The following is a 20,745-nucleotide window of genomic DNA, read 5'->3' on the forward strand; positions in this document are numbered from 1 at the left end:
GTTTGAGGTAACGGTTATTGCGCTAATTCGTATGCTATAACGAACAACTACCTTTAGCTTACTAATGACATATTGGGTTCATGTTTTGTTATTATAGGCGTTGGTAGGGCAATAGATAATAACAATGGTTGGTCAGTCACTCGCTCAGTCCCAAATCTTATTTAGAAAGTGGATCCACGGTTTGTTTTATTTTTATAAACAAAAGAACATGACCAACCTTTTTTTTATCTAACTGACATGACCCATTTTCTACTTTGTATTATACGGCCCGACAGTAGTGTGACGTTACTTTCTCAAAGCTATGAGAAAAAATGTGTAAAGGAGATATCTAGCGTCAATTACGGTTGGTTTAGTTTAAAATATGATGATTATACAGAGAGGACATGGTGGTATATAAAGTGTTAAAGCCAAAAATATATATATATATATATGACGTGACTTATTTGTTTGGTGTATGTACTCAAAACTTCCACTTCTAGATTTCACTACATGTTTTGTGCCAAAAAAAAAAAAAAGATTTCACTACATGCATAAAAAATCATTACATATTACAGAAGACTTATTAAAGTTAGCATTGTGTACTTTATCAACATTCCGTAGCCGTTTGATGCGATAAAAAAAAAGGTTCCGTAATCGTAGTTTTAGATTATTGTTAGGTGGACGATAATAGGATGTGTGGAAAGAGGGTAATATCGAATGGCGGTAAAGTCAAAATGTGTATGATCATGATTCACGTGAAATAAGTGAATAATTGATTAGGTGATTTTAAAGACATTGGAATCTTATACAGTTCTTTTTTTGGGGTCAAAATGGAATTTATACAGTTCATATTAGCAGGGCCGTCTCAAATTAATTTGAGGCCCTGTTCAAAAAAAATATTAATCGTATATTTTATCAAGTAATTTTAAAATTTAATAATTTTGTCTTATTTTTTTTAATTATAAGTTCTAAATTTAGTATTATATCTAAAGTTTTAAAGTTTCTTACCATAATTTATTTATATATTTCAAAAAAACTTTAAATTTTTTTATTTTTATATTTTGGGACCCTGTTCGACCGCTCCACTTGCGCGTGCTGTTAGACGACCCTGCATATTAGAACCGATCCTTCTTCTTCTTTCCGCCAACCAAAATCTCTCACCCTTCTTCTCGTTTACACTTGCACAAGTCGAGGTTTGACTTTTGCACAAGTTCCCATTTATGCAATAAATACAACAAGACTTTCGAAATTATAAACTTAATGGCAATAAAACGTGGCTGAGATAGGCTCCTCTGTTTAGTAATTATTTGTCTTTGATCCATCTTGTTTTATCTTTTTTGCTTTGATGGTTTCAGAACTAAGATCTTTCTTGTAATAATCTTTTACTCATTAATATGATATTTACAGTTTAGCAAAAAAAATAAACTTAGTTTCAAAATGTGATCAATTTAAGAGGTGACTACAACTCGTTATGGAGTATCAACATCGACAAGTACTCTATATATATATTTTGTTCCTTAATTTCATCTCTACCTCCCATTTCTAAAGTTTACTTGCAGTGAAAAAATGTTATACTTATTGATCGACATAGAGCTCCTAGTTCACGAAAAGGATAATGAAAATTTAATTTAAAGTTGTCAAACAACATAACGGAAAAGTTAGTAATAAACCAAAACATGGGGGATCCCCCAAAACATGGTTCATACCTAATAATTTTCGAACGAGTTCAGTATCAACTGACGAGTATGCTCTGTAAGCGTTACAAAGAGGGAGATTCATGTTACGTATTTTACAGAAATAATCATAATGAAGAATTTTTTTTGTCAGCAGCATAATGAAGCTTATTTCAACAACTATTTGAAGTACTTTGGGCTCTTCTCTGTTTGGGTCTGAAACCTGTTCAGCCCATTTCGCAAGGAAAATAAAAATACTAAACGAAACGAGATATCGTGTCGAATATATAAAAACTAAGCAATCGAGATTAAAATAGAGGAATTATTAGTTCATTTACTTTTTAATCAAGTGTTGAAGTTTATCCATTACCGCGCGACTCATCGGGATCGGAGAATCTCATATTAAAAAATTCGAATCTCCACAAATATAATAAAACTCAAAGCACATCTGAACCGTTCATCACTCAACCAACGAAATCCAACGGTTAAATAGTTTTCTCTTCAACGACTAGAGGACAAAGAAGCTTTCCTTCGATTTCGGTTAACTTCTTCTTCTCTCTTTCTTCAACACTTTCTCGTCGTTTCTTCTCAGATTCTCCGTCAACTCTGAATCCTCCGAAAGTTTTCTTTTCTTCTTCGCGAAATTCGCGCGAAAAATATTGGCGATGGACTCGCGATCTTCTTCTCTCCATCTTCATCGCTCCATTGCTCGCGTTGACCTTATCTCCGGCGTACGAATGAAACAATCCCCCAGGAATCCTTCTCCGAACACGCCTCGAATACGTATAAGTATCTTCTGTTGATTCCTTTATCTGTTTTCCTTTTTTTGCATCTGAATTTTCGAGATCCAAATCGAATCCCTAGAATTAGATTTTTTAAAAGTTATAATTGAATGGCTGAGAGTAGAGAATTAGGGTTACCAAAGGCTACTATTAGCTTGAAAGAGCAGTTAGCGAGAACTACTTTGAGGAACTTGAGGTCGCAAGGTCACACGTACGTTGAGATCCGCGAGGATGGAAAGCGTTTCGTCTTCTTCTGCACCCTCTGTCTCGCTCCCTGCTACAGCGACGCCGTTTTGCTCGGGCATTTGAACGGGAGCCTTCACAAGGAGAGGTTGTCGTGCGCTAAGATCACGCTCCTTGGTGAAAAGCCATGGCCTTTTAATGATGGTGTGCTTTTCTTCGATTGTGAAATTAAAGAAGAGGAGAAAGCTCAAATCTCTGGTGGTGAAGGTGTTGTTTTTCCGTTGTTGGATTGGTGTGATGATGAAAGGTTTGCTATTGTTGTGTATGATGAAAACAGAGGGCAAAATGGAGATAATAATCAACCTGCTGATGAGATTGGTCGCTGTGGAGATAATCTGTTGATCTCTGGTTTGCTGATTAAGGAGAGAACTGTTGATTTGGAAGCTAAGTTTATAGGCTTTGGACGCATAGCTGCTAGGTTGTTTGAGACGAAAGGGCGTTCCACTTGGATAGATAAGCTATGGTGCGAGTGGTTAGGAGAGGAGGGTGCTTCGGATGAGGAGAAGGCTAGTGTCCCGGAGCATGACTTTGCTATTGTCACGTTCTCTTACTTCTATAATTTGGGTAGGCTGGGGTTTCTCGACGAGCCGAGCCGTCTTCTCACATCTAGTCCAGCAGAATCAGTGAAAGGAGAAGACAATAATGGCAGGAAGAGGAAGAAGTCTTTTTCCGATCCGGAAGACACTAGTGATTCTCTGTGTAGTCAGTACGACTCTTCTGAGGAGGTCTCTTCAAGAGCTCTAATAGCTAATTATGATGATAGTGTCGTGGACAAAAGAATCATCAAGAACAGAAAGGTAAGACGGGAGCTTAGGAAGCAACAGAGGATAAATTCCGAGAGGATATGCGAAGTCTGTAAGCAAAAGATGCTTCCTGGGAAAGATGCAGCAGCAATACTAAACATGAAGACAGGGAAACTTGCGTGTGGTAGTAGAAACCTCCTCGGTGCGTTCCACCTGTTTCACGTCTCTTGTGTCGTGCACTGGTTTCTCTTCTGTGAGAGTGAGATACTTGGGAGCAAGATTGTGTGTGGAAAAGGGAAAAAGAGATGCACAAAGCAGAGTGGTGCGAACACGAATGGGTTGGTAAGTAATGTTAGCTGGCAAATATTCTCAGTGTTCTGTCCAGAATGTCAAGGCACTGGCATAAACATTGAAGGAGGTGAGATTGAGAGAGATACGTTTCCGCTTTCTCAGGTATGTATGTGATTACACTCACTCAGAGTTCTTAACAAGTATAAACCTAACATACGTGTGATTGTATGCGAATGTGGTAGACATGGAGGTTTGGGGTGAAAGTGAGTGAAGGTAGAAAAGCATGGGTGAAAAATCCGGAAAAGTTAGAGAATTGTTCAACAGGTTTCCATTTTCCACAGCAGGATAAAGAATCGGTCAAGGGTCAGGTAATAATATTACTATTATTACACAACATATCCATTTTGGTAATTACATTGGTTGTAAGTGGAAGGATTAAAATGTGGGAATGCAGGAGGAAAGAGTGCAGAGCATGAAGCTGGTTCGTTTCTACCGAGTGGAGTTGTAACGTAGGAAACAAGCAAGCAAAAGATACACTCTAAATGTTATGTGTTTTGTGTAAATAAGGCTTTGGTCTCGCACTTTACAGTTTTTCTCACTGTAAATCCGCTATTATATTTGCATTTGTTATTACTATGATACAATCTGATTACTTTTAAGGGCCATTCTACTCTTTTTTTTTTTTACGCGAGCTAGGGATTTAATACCTACAGTAATATTTAAAAAGATCCTTAAAATTCGAAATTCTAAAACCTGTTTTCGATATAGGCACGATCAATTACAACTTTTGAAGCTACAAAAATGGATTTCATCGATGAGGCCATGAGGGGGTTGTGTCATGCGGACCCATACGTCGTCTCAGACTCCACTATGCTTTAAAATGAAACAGCTCACTCCAATTTTGTTTACAACATTTTTAATGTATAAAGAAAGAACCGTACCAAAAACATTAATTTGATAAAGTTGATATTTCAACACCCAACTTCTTCTATCAGCACTGTCTTATTCACCGTTATCAATCAAACGTAGGGTCCAAATTTTATTTAGAATTTTTGGAAAGAAAAAAGCATCACCGTTTGCGTCGCGTTCTAATGCCACTATCATCCTTTTGGTGCACAAATAGATTGAGTTGAAGATAAGCCTCCTTTTTTCCCATATTATTATTAGATCAGAATAAACAATAGCAAATCGGTGCCGTTTCTTGGTTTTGACATTATTAAGTTTTAATCATACAATCAGAAGATTCAAGACTCTTACACACACACTTGTAACTTAGCTCCGTAAATATATATGCATACTCATTCCAACGCATGATGAGAGGACATACAATTAGAAAAGAAGTAGACACATGACCATGAAACAAAGCAGGAACAAGTAGATTCTGCTTAGTGACTCATCCGCCTGCATTGTCCGACGCCTTAACCGGAGACTTGTGTAACGGTCGCCCCGGTACGGTGTCACGTTGCTCGAAGACTCTCCAAATAGTCTCCGATATACCATCTCGCATACCACACCCACCACCGGATCAGGCATTCTATACATGTACCGCTGACTCTCACTTTCTCCTACTCGTTGACCACCTCTCCTCAAGTCATAAACCGGACCAGATGGTCTGTTCGGTACGTTTGAACCAGACTGGGGGACTTTCTGTCCCCTGCCGTAGATAGGGACAAGCGTAGCGTCGGAGACCTCGGATTTGCAGACCGGGCATTTTGAGGATTCCTTCTTATCGTACTGGTCGACGCGTTGTCTTGTATTGTTGGTGCAGTGAGTCCACTTGTAAATGCAGGGCCAACAAAACAAGTGGCCACACAAAGTCACGACCGGATCACGAACCTGATCCAAACATATGTTGCAGTCGAACTCTCCTCCAGAGTCACCCAATGTTGCTAGGTCGTCTTCTTGGTTCTCTATCTCCATTTTACTGAAACGTACAAGACAAACACAGATTCACTCGACTAGTCGTTGTTTATTAGATTTCACCTAAAATACGAAATTTCGTGAGAAAAAGAATAATATTTAGTTTTTTACAAAAAAAAAAAAAAGAAGAAGAATATATATATATATATATATATATATATATAGTAATAATTTTTAAAGTAGCTAGTTGGAGTTATGAAGACTAATCACTCTCGGTTTTTCACGTTATATACCATGATAAGAAAAGAAACTAAATGATCAAAGAAACCCTTAAAGAAACATAGTGGTTAATTAAACAGAGAAGCGTTGATGATGGCAAATGGGAAACTAATCAAATAACATAACAAGGAGATTATTCGTAATCGTATTATCTAAAACTGACTTAATATAATCGGAAAGAATCAGCTGCGTGCGACCGTGCGTAGTTATTCAAGAAACGGTGGAGATCTATTGAGTAGATGGTTTTATATGTACACATACAAGCGCAACAACATAGATATATATATATATATATATATATATATATATATATATATATATATATTAAGAGTGATGATTCAGAGACGTACTCGTCGTAAAGATTGTAAGTACCGATGGATCTCTGCTGACTTTAGATGCTAGTAGCCTTTGGAAAACCTCAGACTCAGAGAGTTATGGCTGAAGAACAAAGGGAGGAGAATTATTTGGAATTAGAGAAAGCGGAATGGGTAAGAATAATAATAGATCGAAGGTGGTGCAGAAGAAGCACGAGAGCTTATATTATATTATACACACACGCACACATAAGTATTATTTATTACTTTATAAAGGTGTAAAAACAAAATCCACAGAAATTATTTTAAAGAAGAAACGTCTACCTAATTGAAAATAAGTAGATAAAGTAACGAAATGACATTCTTTTTCTTCTTTGTTTCTTTTACTTGCTTATTTTTTGAAAAGGTCAGCAACGGACCAGCATCGTTTGTTTACAGAAGTAAAGAAGACCACACTATAAAAATGTTTAATCACAACTACAGAACAAACAAATATTCACTTGACAGAACAATTTTGAAAAATAACTTATAAAATATTACAAACTGCCAAATTGTCCCATAACTTTATCGGTTTATCTTTTACAAAAAAAAACTTTATCGGTTTATCCCTATTTCTTTTTCGTAGGATAAGAATTTGACCGGTTCTGGCACCACACCATAGAACACCACCACTTCATCCACCCCCCCCCCCCCCCCCTCCCCTTTCAAGTCCTAGTAAATTTTCCTTTTTCATTAGAACTATTTGAATTTTTTTCCTTATTTCGATACTTTCAAAATTTATGATTATTAGAGCATCTCTATCAAAAATAAATAAGGGTTTTAAATATATGTGTAATATATTTTAAGTTACAAATAAAACTAAAGCGTTTATAAGAAAAGTATCTCGTAAGATATTTAAATTTATCTCAACTGAATGAAAAATTCATCTCAATTTGTTCTTTTCTTTTTATTGTTTTCATTTGTTAATTACAAGATACTTTAAAAGACATTTAATGAGAAACCACTAATAGAAGTGCTTTAGGTGATGAGTAGTGAGTTGGAAAAAGCAGTGCTGAGTGAATAACAATGTCAATTAGGTAAGTTGCTTCATTAGATTAGAATTGGAGTGTACTACGTTTTCATTGAAGCCTTAACTAGAGGTCTTATCAACCAATCGACATAGTATAGTTTAAACCACAAATCAAACATAGTATAATTCAAACACGTCACGGAAGCGAAGAGCCCCAAATTCACCGTGTCCATCAGACCAATGAGACCATATTACATTTCAGATTTATTAACTTGTCAGTAGACAACCCCAAACCCACTCCTTAAATTGATCAGGCTTCGAATGGTAAAAGCAGTTTAAGCAGGATAGATCAAACAGATCATGCAGATCAAGCAGGACAAATGTAGATCAAACAGGACAAGTGCAGATCAAGCAGATCATGCAGGAGAGAATCATATCAAATAATTTTGTATAACTTATGAATGACAAAATCAGTTCAAAACTATAGATCATATATTAAAACAATAAAAATGACACTTAAATATCTAAACAAATATCTTAGATGTTATAGGATCGGCCGAAATGTCTGTAAATGTTTTTTAAGATACTTATACTTTTTTTTATTTTCTTATTTATATAAATTAAAAATTATATGACAAAAAATAATTAGTAGAGAATGATAATTTTGTATTGTTAAAGTTGTAAATAAAATAAATTAAAATATTGTATTCATAAAACTAGATAATATATTTTTAAAGTTATGTGTTGTAACAAAGTTATTTATTGACCAAACAAAAAAAAAGCAGATCAACACAACCAAATATTGGCGGGTGCAGATTTCCTGCTTTTTCCACAAAAAGACAGAAAATATTAAACTGCATGCAGATCTCCCGCTTGAACTGCTTTTGCAAACAGAAAATGGTGAATGGTGAATGCATTGCGGAAGAACTCCATGTGCAGGAGATCTGCACTTGTGCGCTCTTCCATTCGGACACTGATAAAAACAGTGCCTAAATATTCATATATGTTGTGCCGTCACCATGTTGTTTATAATAACCGGAACCATATCTCAAGACCCAAATACACATACGATTTTCATCTTTACGATTTATTATATAATACCATCAACTCTCATTTTTGGATTATCCGTTTTTCTATAAACATTTACATGATCTTTTGATTTTTGAGTATTATAGAATCATTGGAAAACACTCAATACAAAGATGTTTTTTTCCTGGTTTTCAAGACTAAAAAAGTTTATAGTCTCTAATCAAATCAAATTTCCAAAGATAATTACAAACACTAGTCGATCTGTCCTAGACTCCTACAAAAACACTTTAAATTAATAGAAAAGCCTTAAACGAGTTCCTCTTTAAGTCTTAACAATGTCAAATACTAACTCTAAAAAGTAAAACCAAAACCTCCACCAAACCTCTTGAGTGCCTAAATTTTTTCACCCTGGGTGTTGTTATTTAAGGCAGCTATGTTTAGTGACATCGCTGATAAAGTGACAAGTGACGAACCAGCTGGAAAAATACATTCTCGGTTCGGGCATCAGGTTGGGAAATAGTATCTTTTGTTATTATAAATTGATTAATAATGAACTTTATAATAAATCATTGTTAAGGGAACCTAAAACATATCTAATCACATCCTAGAGTAGTATCCGTTTATCCCCATTCCACAAACTGATTTATTATATAGTTTATGTTTAAACAATAATAACAAAAGGATTGGAGTAAGTTGCAGCTTGTATATATGTATATAGATAATAATGTTTTAGACATAGATATAATATTATACATGAACGTTGATGATAATGTTTTCAAAGTCTCATCATATTAAATTGTTGGAGCAGATTGTCTTCAATGATTCAAATTGGTTATGGATATTAACTAGTTGAAGCTTAACCGCCATTTTGGTTAATTTGATGGCTTTTCTTGAAGGCTTAAAATAGGAAAATTTCTGTTGGCATGTCAGTGATATATATTGTTTCGTCTACTTCAACGAACCGCAGCATTTTTCTCTCCTCCTATAACTCCAAAACACGAAAAAACAAAATAACAAAACAAAAAAAACATTTAGAGAATCAAATGTGACAAAGACAAATACAAAGGAGGAAACAGAAGCATGGAGAATTCTCCTCGTTGTTTGGTTTCTCTTCTTTCAATCCTACTCTTGTCTGGATCCGCCTCGTCTCTCCACATCTCTCGTAATTTACTAATATTTCAAATATAGTATATGCCTATAGTTTTTTTTTTACGTTATTGAAAAAAGCGGAATGAATTTCTATGTGCAGTTGATGAATTTGAGTCACACCCAGCCACAAGCCGAGGTCTTCTTCAGGCAAAAACACGTAAGAATATTTTGAATCATTGATCGTATAATATGGCTCATGCATGCTTCATTGATGATTAACTAATTCAAAACCTAATTAAAAAAAAAAAACAAGATTCAATACTTGTGTTAACATGCAATGTGATAATAACAGCATGCAAAGAAGATTTTGCGAACAAGAATTACACAATCATAACGAGTAAATGCAAAGGTCCAAATTATCCAGCCAAGGCATGTTGCTCCGCCTTCAAGGACTTTGCTTGCCCATTCGCGGAAGCTCTTAACGATGACAAGACAGAATGTGCCTCTACAATGTTCAGTTACATCAATATATACGGTCGTTATCCTCCGGGAATATTCGCAAACATGTGCAAAGAAGGCAAAGAAGGGCTCGATTGTACCGACGTCATGACCGCCACATCATCTTCTTATGCAGCGATCCCTCTTGTCTCCACACACGCATTGCTTTTCACCGTTCTCTTGTTTTGCCTCCTCTAAAGACTTTTCCTATATATGAATTACCACATGAGATATATTATATATGAACATTTCGTTGTTAATTAGTTGGTGAGCCACCCCGTTAATTCTTTCATGCAAAGTCATTGATGTACATTTTTCGATTTTGTTTTAGGCTCTCGTGAACTATTTGTTTTTGTTTTTTCTTATTCTTTTTAAGTAACATGAATTATGCGGGGATTGAACTTATAGGGTCTCGCCCTCAAGAATGCTAGTACCAATTAAAGGGTACATATCCGAGTCCTCGTGAAGATTTCGTTACACGTCACAAGACTAATGTTTCATATACATGCTATGTGGATCATGATAACATTTTAGTAGTTTAAGGTTGAGTATAATCCCCATGGCCTTATATAGCCAGTCGAACGAAGATAGAAAAACAAATAGGAACATAATAACAAAAATAAATAACAACTAAAAATTAAAGAAAATAAATGGACTTCGAGCCTGGACGTTAGAACCACACAAAGGGTACATGATTGGTTTGATCTGTTAAGTAAAGTTGGGTCTATCATTGCTTCATTGCTTGCTAAGCCACACACTTGTAGAACAATGCTACCATTTGTGAGTTTGTATTTTTAAGAATATAAAGTCAGCTTACGCCTCTTAATTCCCATTGTCACTGTTGGTATTTTATGCTCATAAGTCATAATATAAGGTTATTTGTTTGGTGAAATACGATAAGGTTGAAACACTAATGACGGGGGAACAACGGCATTGAACAAGTGGATCTGATTATTATTTGACATGTTGTAAATCTCGAATGCAAATTGATGCGATCATCTTTTCGTGGCGACGATTAACGAATCCCAACTCCATATGGTTATTGGTGATTTTCTCTACGTCAAATTTAATGTTACCACGTTATTCTTTGATAAAGACCATATTATATCTTGAAATATTAATACTCTTCTCACTATTTAATTCAAATTATCATCGGCCATTTTCTTTTGTAAACAAAGGAACCTTCTGTAGCTTATTTATAAGACACTAGCAATTCACCGGCCAAAACTTATTCTATAATTCATATATACCCGTATTTTACAATCATGTAGGAAATCAAGTAGCCAAATGTAAACATTTTACCACCCAAGTGAAGTGATTGTGGAATATCTGCCCAGTAATATAACCATACTAAAGCAGAAAAAAACAGTAATATAAAATCTCTAATAACGAGTTCTTAGAAGAACTTGTCCCAGCTATCTTGAATTCAGTATCACCATGACTGGTATGCAGATGCTAAAGATTCATGTTTCCGGTACAAACTGACATTATGCGACAATTAAAATATGCTCTTCAGGAATGTTTAGCTAACCATTGTGACTATATATATAGATCTCAAACACCACCAGTAGTCAATGGCTGAGATTAGACACGAGCAATTATAAGATGCTCACATTCTACACAACAAGTGACAAGACCAATATCAACGCTCCTGCTACATTTAACTTAAGTATAGACTGAATTTCAGATTATAGAAGCATCTTTAGAAACACCTTAAGGAAGAAGAGTATCAATGTGGTTCGGGGAAGCTGCAGGTTTCCTGCACATAGGATCAAAGAGCACTCAGTTTCAGTTTAAAGACCAGAGACCCCAAAGTACACACATTCATCTTATCTCCTGTAACATCAAACCTACCCAAAAAAAAGACATGGTCGTTAGCTCTAGGTGTTAGCAGCCAATGGTTGAGGAGGAGTCTCTCAACATATTTTTCTCCATGGATTCATCTCCAAATTTATTTGGCGGAATACCCACATCTCCATGAAACGACGTCGTTTTCGAAAGGGTTGTAAGTAACTAACCCAAACAAAGCAGTCAAAATTAAAACAATCAAATTCATTGGGGACGAAGATACAAATATTAATACAGAAATAAGAGAAAAAAGTCGGTTTAGCTGTTTCCTCCTCTCTACCTTCTCCTGCTTTGCGTTTCCTCATCGTCTTTGCCTTCCTCCCAAGCGATTGATTTCGCCTTCTTCTCTCACACAAATCGATTCCAGTCTTCTGATCGATGGCGTCGGGTCGGGTCAACTCGGGATTCGATTTCGGGTCAGATGATATCCTCCGCACTTACGACGACTTCACTAACAACCAGGACTCCTCCAACGGTTCCAACTCCGATCCTTCGATCGCTGCCACCAACAACTTCAATAAGGTCAAATCCAGATCCCCCCCTCCCTCCCCTCTGTGTCGTTAATATTTGGAAATTCTAGGGTTTCGATTTGGGAATTTTTTATAATATTGTTAAGTTAATCGAAGCCTATTGATGATGCTGAGCTACTCTTTTGTATCTCAGGAGTTTCACAAAACTAGGATGGCGAGGTCGTCGGTTTTTCCCACGAGCTCTTACAGTCCACCTGAGGATTCTCTGAGCCAAGACGTGACTGCCACTGTTGAAAGAACCATGAAGAAGTATACGGACAACGTGATGCGCTTTCTTGAAGGTATCAGCTCGCGCTTGTCACAGCTTGAGCTCTACTGCTACAACCTTGATAAGACTATTGGTGAGATGAGGTCGGACTTGACTCGTGATAACGAGGAGGCTGATGTTAAGCTTAGATCTATGGAGAAACATCTTCAAGAGGTTTGTGTTTTATTTAATGTTTTAAGTTTTTTTTTTTTTTTTGTTAGTTTGTTATAACGGTGTTTTTGATGTAGGTGCGTAGGTCGGTGCAGATTCTCAGAGACAAGCAAGAGTTGGCTGATACGCAGAAAGATCTAGCGAGGCTTCAAGTTGTGCAGAAAGATTCATCTTCCCCGTCTCACTCCCAAAAAAGTGAGGAGACTCCTGTTCCAGAGGCTAAGAAGACTGAGAGCTCCTCTGATGCACATAACCAGCAGCTTGCACTTGCTTTGCCTCATCAAATACCACCAGCGCAGCCACAGCCACAGCCACAGCAGCAGCAACAGTATTACATGTCTCCTACTCCACAGCTTCAAAACACACCTGCACCTGTTCCTGCTCCACCATCTCAGCCTCAAGCACCACCAGCGCAGGCTCAGTTCATGCCCCCACCTCCTGCTCCATCTCACCCAAGCTCAGCGCAAACTCAGTCGTTTCCACAGTACCAGCAGAACTGGCCTCCGCAGCCACAGGCGAGGCCACAGTCCAGTGGAGGCTACCCAACATACTCACCTGCACCACCAAGCAACCAATCTCCAGTAGAGCCATCGCCCGGCAGCATGCAGATGCCATCACCATACGGTGGACCTCCTCAGCAGTCGATGCAAGGTTACGGATACAGTGCACCACCACCACCACCACAGGCTCCTCAGCAGACAAAAATGTCTTATAGCCACCAGACAGGCGATGCGTATGTTCCTTCAGGACCTCCTCCTCCCCCCGGGTATGCCAATGCCATGTATGAAGGTGGGCGGATGCAATACCCACCACCTCAGCCTCCTCCTCCGCAGCAGCAACAAGGGCAGCATTACATGCAAGGTCCACAAGGTGGTGGGTACGCTCCTCAGCAGCACCAGGCAGGTGGTGGAAGCACAGGGACACCATCTCCTGTCATGAGATCAAAATACGGTGAACTGATAGAGAAGCTAGTGAGTATGGGTTTCAGAGGAGACCACGTGATGAGCGTGATTCAGCGGATGGAGGAGAGCGGACAGCCTATCGACTTCAACGCCCTCCTTGACAGATTGAGTGTGCAGTCCTCAGGAGGGCCTCCCAGAGGGTGGTGAGAGAACCACAGTGGCTCCTCTTCTAGGCCCTAGTTTTATTGGGCCCAATAGATTGGGCCTGTTGTGTATTCTTATGGGACTCAATTTATGTTTCCTCCGATAATTCGTGTGTTTACTTTCTATCTGCCACTTGAACAACCCAAATATCTGGTCTTTGAGTTTATTTTCTTTTACACAATCTTGCATGTATTTACGAGCATCGTCTACGTGTGGTTGTATAAAATCATGTTCATAGAAAATGAGCAAGCTTGCGAAATTATTTGTCTATTTACTTTTTTAGTTATTTATTCATTAGTACATTATAAAACAAATGTCATAAATATAAGCCACTCCGAGTACGACACGCGTCAACAACTAAGAATCCAAATAAAATTTCGAGGAATCAAAAATTGAAGAGGCGCCAAATACTATTTTATTATTATTTCAAGCAGCGCGGCAAGAGTCTCGCGCCGAATAAATCTTGTTGATATTATTAGATTAGGAATATTTCCATTATTGTATCTTCCTTTTCTCTCGATAGTATTATAAATAACACAAACGATTTGTATACTATAAGACTTTCTCAATCTCTCTAATATCTTCTTCCTTTGTGTAACTTCACGATGACGACGCCGGTGAGTAAGAACATCGCCATCAGGCCTGTGGAGTTCTACGGAAACGCACTCCCCCGTCCTCGTTTCTTCGCTAATCCTCAGTTCAACTCTCACCGCGTCGATCCGCCGCTTCTCTCGTGGGCTAGAGACGCTCACTGGTCCACGGGTGGTCTCAACTTCACGCGCCTCCGTCTCCAGGGACGAATCGAAGGTGACGTCGACAAGCTCCGAGCGCAGCTCGAGGATTCCAGCCCTGGAGACTCCGAGAAGAAGAGATCCGGTTTTGATTCTTCTCCGGCGGCTCCGGTTGCGGTGAAACGAAGGAGGTACGTAGATCTTAACGATGATGAGGATGAGATTGGATCGGGAGATGAGGGAGTGGCGAGGATTATCAGAAACCTCTCTGGTGATTTTGATAGAGTCGCTGGAGAGAGTGAGATCTGTAAGAAATCGATTGGATCCGAGTCAGTAGGAAAGAAGAGGTTGAAGAAGAAGAAAACAAGTTCGATTAGGACGTCTCCAAGATTGACAAGAATAATCCCTCTAGGTTTTAGATTTTAATTCATGAGAATGTAACTTCTTATTAGTTTCTGAATTTCCTATAAATATATTAATTTCTCTGCTTTAACTGATAAAATTATGATTATTACCCTCGATATCTGATTCTTGAATTGGGAGTAAAGGAGGAGCAGTGTGTTGCTTGACAAGGATATGAATGTTAGGTTAGTTGCCTGAGCTGGTCAAGATAGGGGAGACCAATGTGTATAGCTTTACAGTGTGTGGAAGGAGGCCAATAGGTTGTGCATATATAAGTTTGACTGATGATGGTGACAAGAGGCAAAGGGAAGGCATGGAAGTGAGCTTGTTGGAGAGAATGAAGAGTTCTTGTTGGTAAACTAGTGACGGAAGACAACAATAACGACATCCCATGTTCCTACATGTATGAAATTCGTCTTTTTATTCTAATTCCTCTTAAAGAGTTTTTGGTTCTATTCTTCAAGGAAGCTGAAAAGCTAGTGTGAGAAGTTAATTTGTAGTTGTATTTTTGTTCTATATAGTAAGAGGTTGTGTGGTTCTTCTGTATACACTCTTGCATATATAAATGTTCATGAAAATCGTCTTTTTAAGATACATTATAATACATGTATTGTGCATATCAACGAAGCACCAGTGGTCTAGTGGTAGAATAGTACCCTGCCATGGTACAGACCCGGGTTCGATTCCCGGCTGGTGCATTTTTAAAATTTTTGTTACTGTTAAAAACAACATTTATACGATCTCTATGTTTGGGCCGCTCGTTCCATACTGGTAGTACTTAAAACTAGGCCGAGGTTGTTCATTAGGTTTCAGTTTGGGTTTAACAAAAACATTCAGCTAAATGTATTTTTTTTTTTTTTCAAATTGTTATTTATTAAGGCCAAGCCTAGGCCGAAGCCCAAACAAAACGAGTACAAACCAAAAGCCCAGAGAAACAACGGGCCACAAAAAGCAAACACACGAAGAGCAGAAGCCCAAAAAAAAATACATAACGGTCCAAACGGCCCACACTACTCGACACGGGCAGTTCGCCCTAAAAACGCGCCGCAAGGAAATAGGTTTAACCACGTGTCTTCATCTTAGCCTTCCGCACACCACGTGGAACCTATCTCGACTTGAACGATGCCATCGCCGGAGATCAACCCCGCCACCATTTGAAACCGGAGCTCCTAACTTGCAGAGCCTCCGCACATCCAAAAACCGTGTATCAACGTCGAACTGTCTTCACGCCAGAGGGTTCATCGGATTACCGAGAGCGCCTCCGACTTTGGACCACCGGACACGCAGGACAGTCGAACCGTAAACAGCACTCACATCATCGTAACCCAAGACCACCGCTAACAAACTCGAAACTAGTTACCTCACCCAAAACCAAGGGTTCCAAGGCGGCATCAAGGAGCTGTGTGAGCCTCCTCTCACCGTAATCCAAAAGCCGGCGAAGAGATCTAAAGGAGCCTCCCCTTCCCGGAACCAAGAGTGACGTCGGTGAAGCTAAAGAAAGCCTCCACCCCCCACTAAGAACCGACGTCGATGAAGCTAAGGAAGCCTCCATCGCCCGGAGGAAAACGACCAGAACGCGCAAAAAACTCCCCGTCACCTCTGAGATCCTCCAAAACGTTGCGTCTTCACTCCAAAGTTGAGACACCACAGAGCTCCGACAAGGCAAGCGAAGGAAGATCTGGAAAGACAACGAAAAGGAGAACAGAAAACCAAAAGAACGAAGAACTCCGGCGACGGCATGGACGCACACGCGCCGACCGTACGCCGAAGGGAAACCGATTCTCTCTCTAGTAGGTCAAAAGTTCCTGTCTCGCGGAGAAAGTGATGTTGACAGCTAAATGTATTTACGATCCCTTTTTCGATTTACATAACTAATTTTATCTTTTGGGTGCAGTTAGTTTATACATGATAGATATTACATATACATGTATACACTGTGCATAAAATATAAAGCTAATGTTTATATAAAGATTAGATTAATCCTGAAATGAAAATCTTGATTAACTACACAAAAGTGTCTCTTTACTATGTTTTTTCTTCTTCTCTAGTCTAGTCGTTTATATACATTTTTTTTACTATGTTTTCATCAAAAGAACCCCTAAAAGTTGAAGGGAATGTTTTACATATACATTTATACGATCTCTATGTTTGGGCCGCTCGTTCCATACTGGTAGTACTTAAAACTAGGCCGAGGTTGTTCATTAGGTTTCAGTTTGGGTTTAACAAAAACATTCAGCTAAATGTATTTACGATCCCTTTTTCGATTTACATAACTAATTTTATCTTTTGGGTGCAGTTAGTTTATACATGATAGATATTACATATACATGTATACACTGTGCATAAAATATAAAGATAATGTTTATATAAAGATTAGATTAATCCTGAAATGAAAATCTTGATTAACTACACAAAAGTGTCTCTTTACTATGTTTTTTCTTCTTCTCTAGTCTAGTCGTTTATATACATTTTTTTTACTATGTTTTCATCAAAAGAACCCCTAAAAGTTGAAGGGAATGTTTTTGTCTGCTTATGATTAATTAATAAAAGAATCGCATTATGTTCTCTCATTATCTTCAAAGCCATTTAATCAGTCTCCTGTCCATTTATTAAATACCTTTAAATTAACGTTTGGTTGAAGAGATTATCATGTTGGTATTTGATTTTGTTTGATATAATGTTTGTTTGGTGGGATTGGAGACCACGACCCATATCCTAATTGCTCATTTTTTTTACCATGAAGTCGTCGTCGTACAGGGAAGAAGATACAAAGCAGGTGGCATAAAGATAATACTAGTTAATGTTCTGCTTAGTGCTTACCTCATCCATTATTGTAAGTACTGATTGGGAAGTGGGTCTAAAGTTCAGTTCCATGTAAGTTGCTGAGTTCTAAAATTATGTTTCCCAAATAATTTCCTACACCTTTATAACGCACAAACTAGGAATGTCCAAAAACAATTTATTTGTTTCTAGAGAAAACGATAACCAAATATGAGCTAGTGTAAGTACTTAATGCTTGTTAGCAGATAGGTGCGACCATATAAGCTAGTCTCAGAATTTGATATTATGAACAATGTTCAAACAGTTGGCGAAAAAAGAGAACAGTGTAGAATTGTTTTAACGTAATTGACAAACTAAACGCACACTACCCTCTCTATTAAGAGCATCTCCAAAAAGACCCTCTATTATAGAGTTTACAAAATTCTATATTTAAAATTTTAAGGTATTATTTTCCAAAAGTAAAACTTTAAATTTAATTTCAAAATTATTTATAATTTACACTATAATTCTTATATTTATCATAATTAATATAAATCCATAAAACTTTTATAAACAACTAGCACATATATATTATAGTAATATTAATTAGTAAAATCTTACACTAATATATAAAATTATAAATAGAAATACATAATTAAATATTAAACTACAAGCAAAATACCACATTATTACATAAAAATATTTTCTTAATGCTCCATTTGCGATTCCACAAAATTTGTTTGGACAATGGGGATGATTGGTTAAGCTGTAACAATTGACTTTAGCTTTAACTTTTATCTACAATCTTAAAAACCACCAATCATGCTTTATATTCGTTTTTAAAGCTACAACCAAAAAATTAAAGCTACAGCAAAAAAAAACAAAAAAAATAACTGTAAAAGTCTTATTTTCTAAAGCTCCATCTTTTTGGTTGTAGGAAATTTTAAAGCTACATCTTTTAAAGCTAAATCAAAAAATTATACAGACTAAATTCTAAAGTAAATTTTCTACAGTTAAAGTCCAACCAATCACCCCTAATATTGTAGAAGTTCCGAAGCAAATTTACTAGATTATTATTTTTCTTGTAATACTTAAATTTGTATAATAATTATGCGTTCATGTATTTTTTTTTTAAAAAAAAATTGCTAAGTTTTTTTTTGTAATATTCTTGTTGTGTAATTTTACTTTTAAAATATTATAAATCTTATTTTGAAAAATTTAAGATATACAAATGTTTTAAAGATTAAAAAGATGAATGAGAAAATATTTATGAATCATAAGTATGATGTATAATTAATTATAAAAACCAAGATGTAAATAAAAGATTAAACTTCAAATTTAGAGTTTTGAATAGTCAAACTCCAAATATGAAGTTTCACTTATTAGAATTTTAAATTTGAAATTTTGAAGTTTTTTTTTGAAAAGTATAAATCTCTATATTTGAAGTTATAGAGTTTTTTTTTTTGTAGATGCTTTAAACACAAAACTGAATTAAAGTCTTCCCTACTAAACATCTTTCATTTAGCACATAGTTTTGTCCTCAACAAGCATTTATTTCAAATCGATGATATTTTCAATTAAATAATCTTAATTAGTCTTCATCTTAATTGGTTCTTTTGGCCGTCTCTGTTTTCTTTGTTAAAGAGAGATTTATAGTATTTTAGATTTGATTGTCGCCTTTATTATATCTACAAAGATAAAAGTTCCATTTATTTAAGATTTGATTCTTACGCTTTACACAAAATTCCAATTACTAAGTGTTTGATAGTGAGTATAATAATTAGATATATTAAATTTGTATGATGAATGCAACCTGACTTAATTTATTAAAAATTGACACTTTATAAATATTTTTTGGGAAAAGCTTAAGAAAGGGAACTTTATCAACAGATTCAACACTTCAATTGTTTTTGGTTGGACATTAGATTGATGGTGGGTTTTCATTTGATTATTGTTTCTTACAAGGACGAATAAAATATCTACAGATTTTTTGGATAGAATTTATACGATTCTTAATTTTAAGAGGGAAATAACCCATCAGTCTTAATGCTGGGAGACAAAATGAATATGTGAAAAAGTATTCCAATCCTTCTTATCCCACTCTTCCTTAAACAATCTCCTAAACCCGCGAATAAAATTTGTAAATATTATACATGATCAATACTTTGAAGTTTCAAAAAGACTTTAACTTGTTAAAGTAAATTAAGAGCAGAAAATAAGACTCAAGTCGAGTGCGTAATTGCGTATCGTGTTGGGATTTTTTTCGTGAACTTGTGATATACTAGAATAAGTGGACAATAATGAATAAGGATCCCTACAAGCCTGACAGTCTGTAATTACTTAGTTCTTCAGTAATCTAAAGTTATCCAAATTTGTGTGAATGGTAGGCGAATTTTGATACTTGTTTCTAATTTTCCTTCACGTTTTTCAAATAGGTTTGCTTCGGGATCTTACCTGTTTTATTTTCCTTCTTATCGATTGCATGTTGGATTACTGAACTCAAGCATTCTCTTTTACTAATGAGTTGCCATTCCTCAGGCTCATGAGACGCCGTCTTCTTACAATAAGAGTCGTAAGATATTAAAACCGATGGTTTAGTGACTTAGTCGCATACATTCATATGCTAGAATGTAGTATTTGAGAGATTTAAACTTTGGCTTTTATCAAATACAACTCTTGTGTTTGCGTTTAGGTTTATATACGTAGGTTAGCGTTTGTTTATATCACAGATTATGTTATTCCTAAAAACAAAAACAAGATCCAGTTATGTATATATTAGTGCTATAAAAAAAAGCATAAACTAGCAAAATGGAGAATATATATGGCACATAACAATTGACATAAGTTTAGCATTTTCGTGATTTATATTATACCTGACTTTATTATATATTAGATCTACTCGTTAGTATTTTCAGCAATTACCTATTTCAGTTTGCTTGTTAACTACAAAACTGATCAACACAAGAAATTGTAATGCCTTTTTACCAAGTGTCCTTAAGGTATCCGTAAATGCATCGAGGTCGGAAACAATCCTTTTCAAAAGCGCAACGTTCATATATTATTCAAATTCCACCAAATGTTATAAAATGATAAAAGTGACACTTCCATAAACTTTACTCATCTCTTTTGTCTTTTGGGATTCACTCCTAGCCAGGGCTCTA

At 36.5% G+C, this 20,745-nt stretch overlaps 5 protein-coding genes and 1 non-coding gene across 6 annotated transcripts; 5 read left to right on the forward strand and 1 right to left on the reverse strand.

The window, feature by feature from the left end:
• The first annotated feature begins 2,092 nt into the window (after positions 1–2,092).
• On the forward strand, positions 2,093–4,385 carry LOC103861820. Its single transcript, XM_009139525.3, has 3 exons — positions 2,093–3,873; positions 3,954–4,079; positions 4,166–4,385. The coding sequence occupies exons 1-3, from the start codon at positions 2,545–2,547 to the stop codon at positions 4,217–4,219; spliced, it is 1,509 nt and encodes a 502-aa protein (XP_009137773.1). The 5' UTR covers positions 2,093–2,544; the 3' UTR covers positions 4,220–4,385.
• Positions 4,386–4,840: 455 nt separating this feature from the next.
• On the reverse strand, positions 4,841–6,457 carry LOC103861821 (E3 ubiquitin-protein ligase RMA2). Its single transcript, XM_009139526.3, has 2 exons — positions 6,201–6,457; positions 4,841–5,635 (listed from the first exon to the last, which is right to left on the reverse strand). The coding sequence occupies exon 2, from the start codon at positions 5,629–5,631 to the stop codon at positions 5,041–5,043; it is 591 nt and encodes a 196-aa protein (XP_009137774.1). The 5' UTR covers positions 5,632–5,635; positions 6,201–6,457; the 3' UTR covers positions 4,841–5,040.
• Positions 6,458–6,943: 486 nt separating this feature from the next.
• Positions 6,944–11,134, forward strand: LOC103861822 (GPI-anchored protein LLG3). The gene is made up of 3 exons (XM_009139529.3): positions 6,944–9,364; positions 9,452–9,508; positions 9,644–11,134. The coding sequence occupies exons 1-3, from the start codon at positions 9,283–9,285 to the stop codon at positions 9,985–9,987; spliced, it is 483 nt and encodes a 160-aa protein (XP_009137777.1). The 5' UTR covers positions 6,944–9,282; the 3' UTR covers positions 9,988–11,134.
• Positions 11,135–11,886: 752 nt separating this feature from the next.
• LOC103861823 (basic salivary proline-rich protein 1) lies at positions 11,887–13,893 on the forward strand. The gene is made up of 3 exons (XM_009139530.3): positions 11,887–12,159; positions 12,301–12,588; positions 12,663–13,893. Exons 1-3 carry the CDS (start codon positions 12,016–12,018, stop codon positions 13,692–13,694), a joined length of 1,464 nt encoding a protein of 487 aa, XP_009137778.1. The 5' UTR covers positions 11,887–12,015; the 3' UTR covers positions 13,695–13,893.
• A 166-nt stretch (positions 13,894–14,059) lies between these two features.
• Positions 14,060–15,338, forward strand: LOC103862129. Its single transcript, XM_018657750.2, has one exon. It carries the CDS (start codon positions 14,297–14,299, stop codon positions 14,846–14,848), a length of 552 nt encoding a protein of 183 aa, XP_018513266.1. The 5' UTR covers positions 14,060–14,296; the 3' UTR covers positions 14,849–15,338.
• Positions 15,339–15,451: 113 nt separating this feature from the next.
• Positions 15,452–15,522, forward strand: TRNAG-GCC. Its single transcript has one exon. It is a non-coding gene; the product is annotated as a tRNA-Gly (tRNA).
• The last annotated feature ends 5,223 nt before the right edge of the window (positions 15,523–20,745 follow it).

This window comes from Brassica rapa, chromosome A03 (assembly GCF_000309985.2).
Source record: "Brassica rapa cultivar Chiifu-401-42 chromosome A03, CAAS_Brap_v3.01, whole genome shotgun sequence".
NCBI classification, from domain to species: Eukaryota; Viridiplantae; Streptophyta; class Magnoliopsida; order Brassicales; family Brassicaceae; genus Brassica; species Brassica rapa.

Coding starts and splice junctions, on each gene's coding strand:
- LOC103861823 (XM_009139530.3), top strand. CDS start 12,016: ATGGCGTCGGGTCGGGTCAACTCGGGATTCGATTTCGGGTCAGATGAT. Junction 12,160..12,300: donor CCACCAACAACTTCAATAAG/GTCAAATCCAGA, acceptor TTTGTATCTCAG/GAGTTTCACAAAACTAGGAT. Junction 12,589..12,662: donor TGGAGAAACATCTTCAAGAG/GTTTGTGTTTTA, acceptor TTTTTGATGTAG/GTGCGTAGGTCGGTGCAGAT.
- LOC103861820 (XM_009139525.3), top strand. CDS start 2,545: ATGGCTGAGAGTAGAGAATTAGGGTTACCAAAGGCTACTATTAGCTTG. Junction 3,874..3,953: donor ATACGTTTCCGCTTTCTCAG/GTATGTATGTGA, acceptor CGAATGTGGTAG/ACATGGAGGTTTGGGGTGAA. Junction 4,080..4,165: donor AAGAATCGGTCAAGGGTCAG/GTAATAATATTA, acceptor GTGGGAATGCAG/GAGGAAAGAGTGCAGAGCAT.
- LOC103861821 (XM_009139526.3), bottom strand. CDS start 5,631: ATGGAGATAGAGAACCAAGAAGACGACCTAGCAACATTGGGTGACTCT.
- LOC103861822 (XM_009139529.3), top strand. CDS start 9,283: ATGGAGAATTCTCCTCGTTGTTTGGTTTCTCTTCTTTCAATCCTACTC. Junction 9,365..9,451: donor CTCGTCTCTCCACATCTCTC/GTAATTTACTAA, acceptor TTCTATGTGCAG/TTGATGAATTTGAGTCACAC. Junction 9,509..9,643: donor TCTTCTTCAGGCAAAAACAC/GTAAGAATATTT, acceptor TGATAATAACAG/CATGCAAAGAAGATTTTGCG.
- LOC103862129 (XM_018657750.2), top strand. CDS start 14,297: ATGACGACGCCGGTGAGTAAGAACATCGCCATCAGGCCTGTGGAGTTC.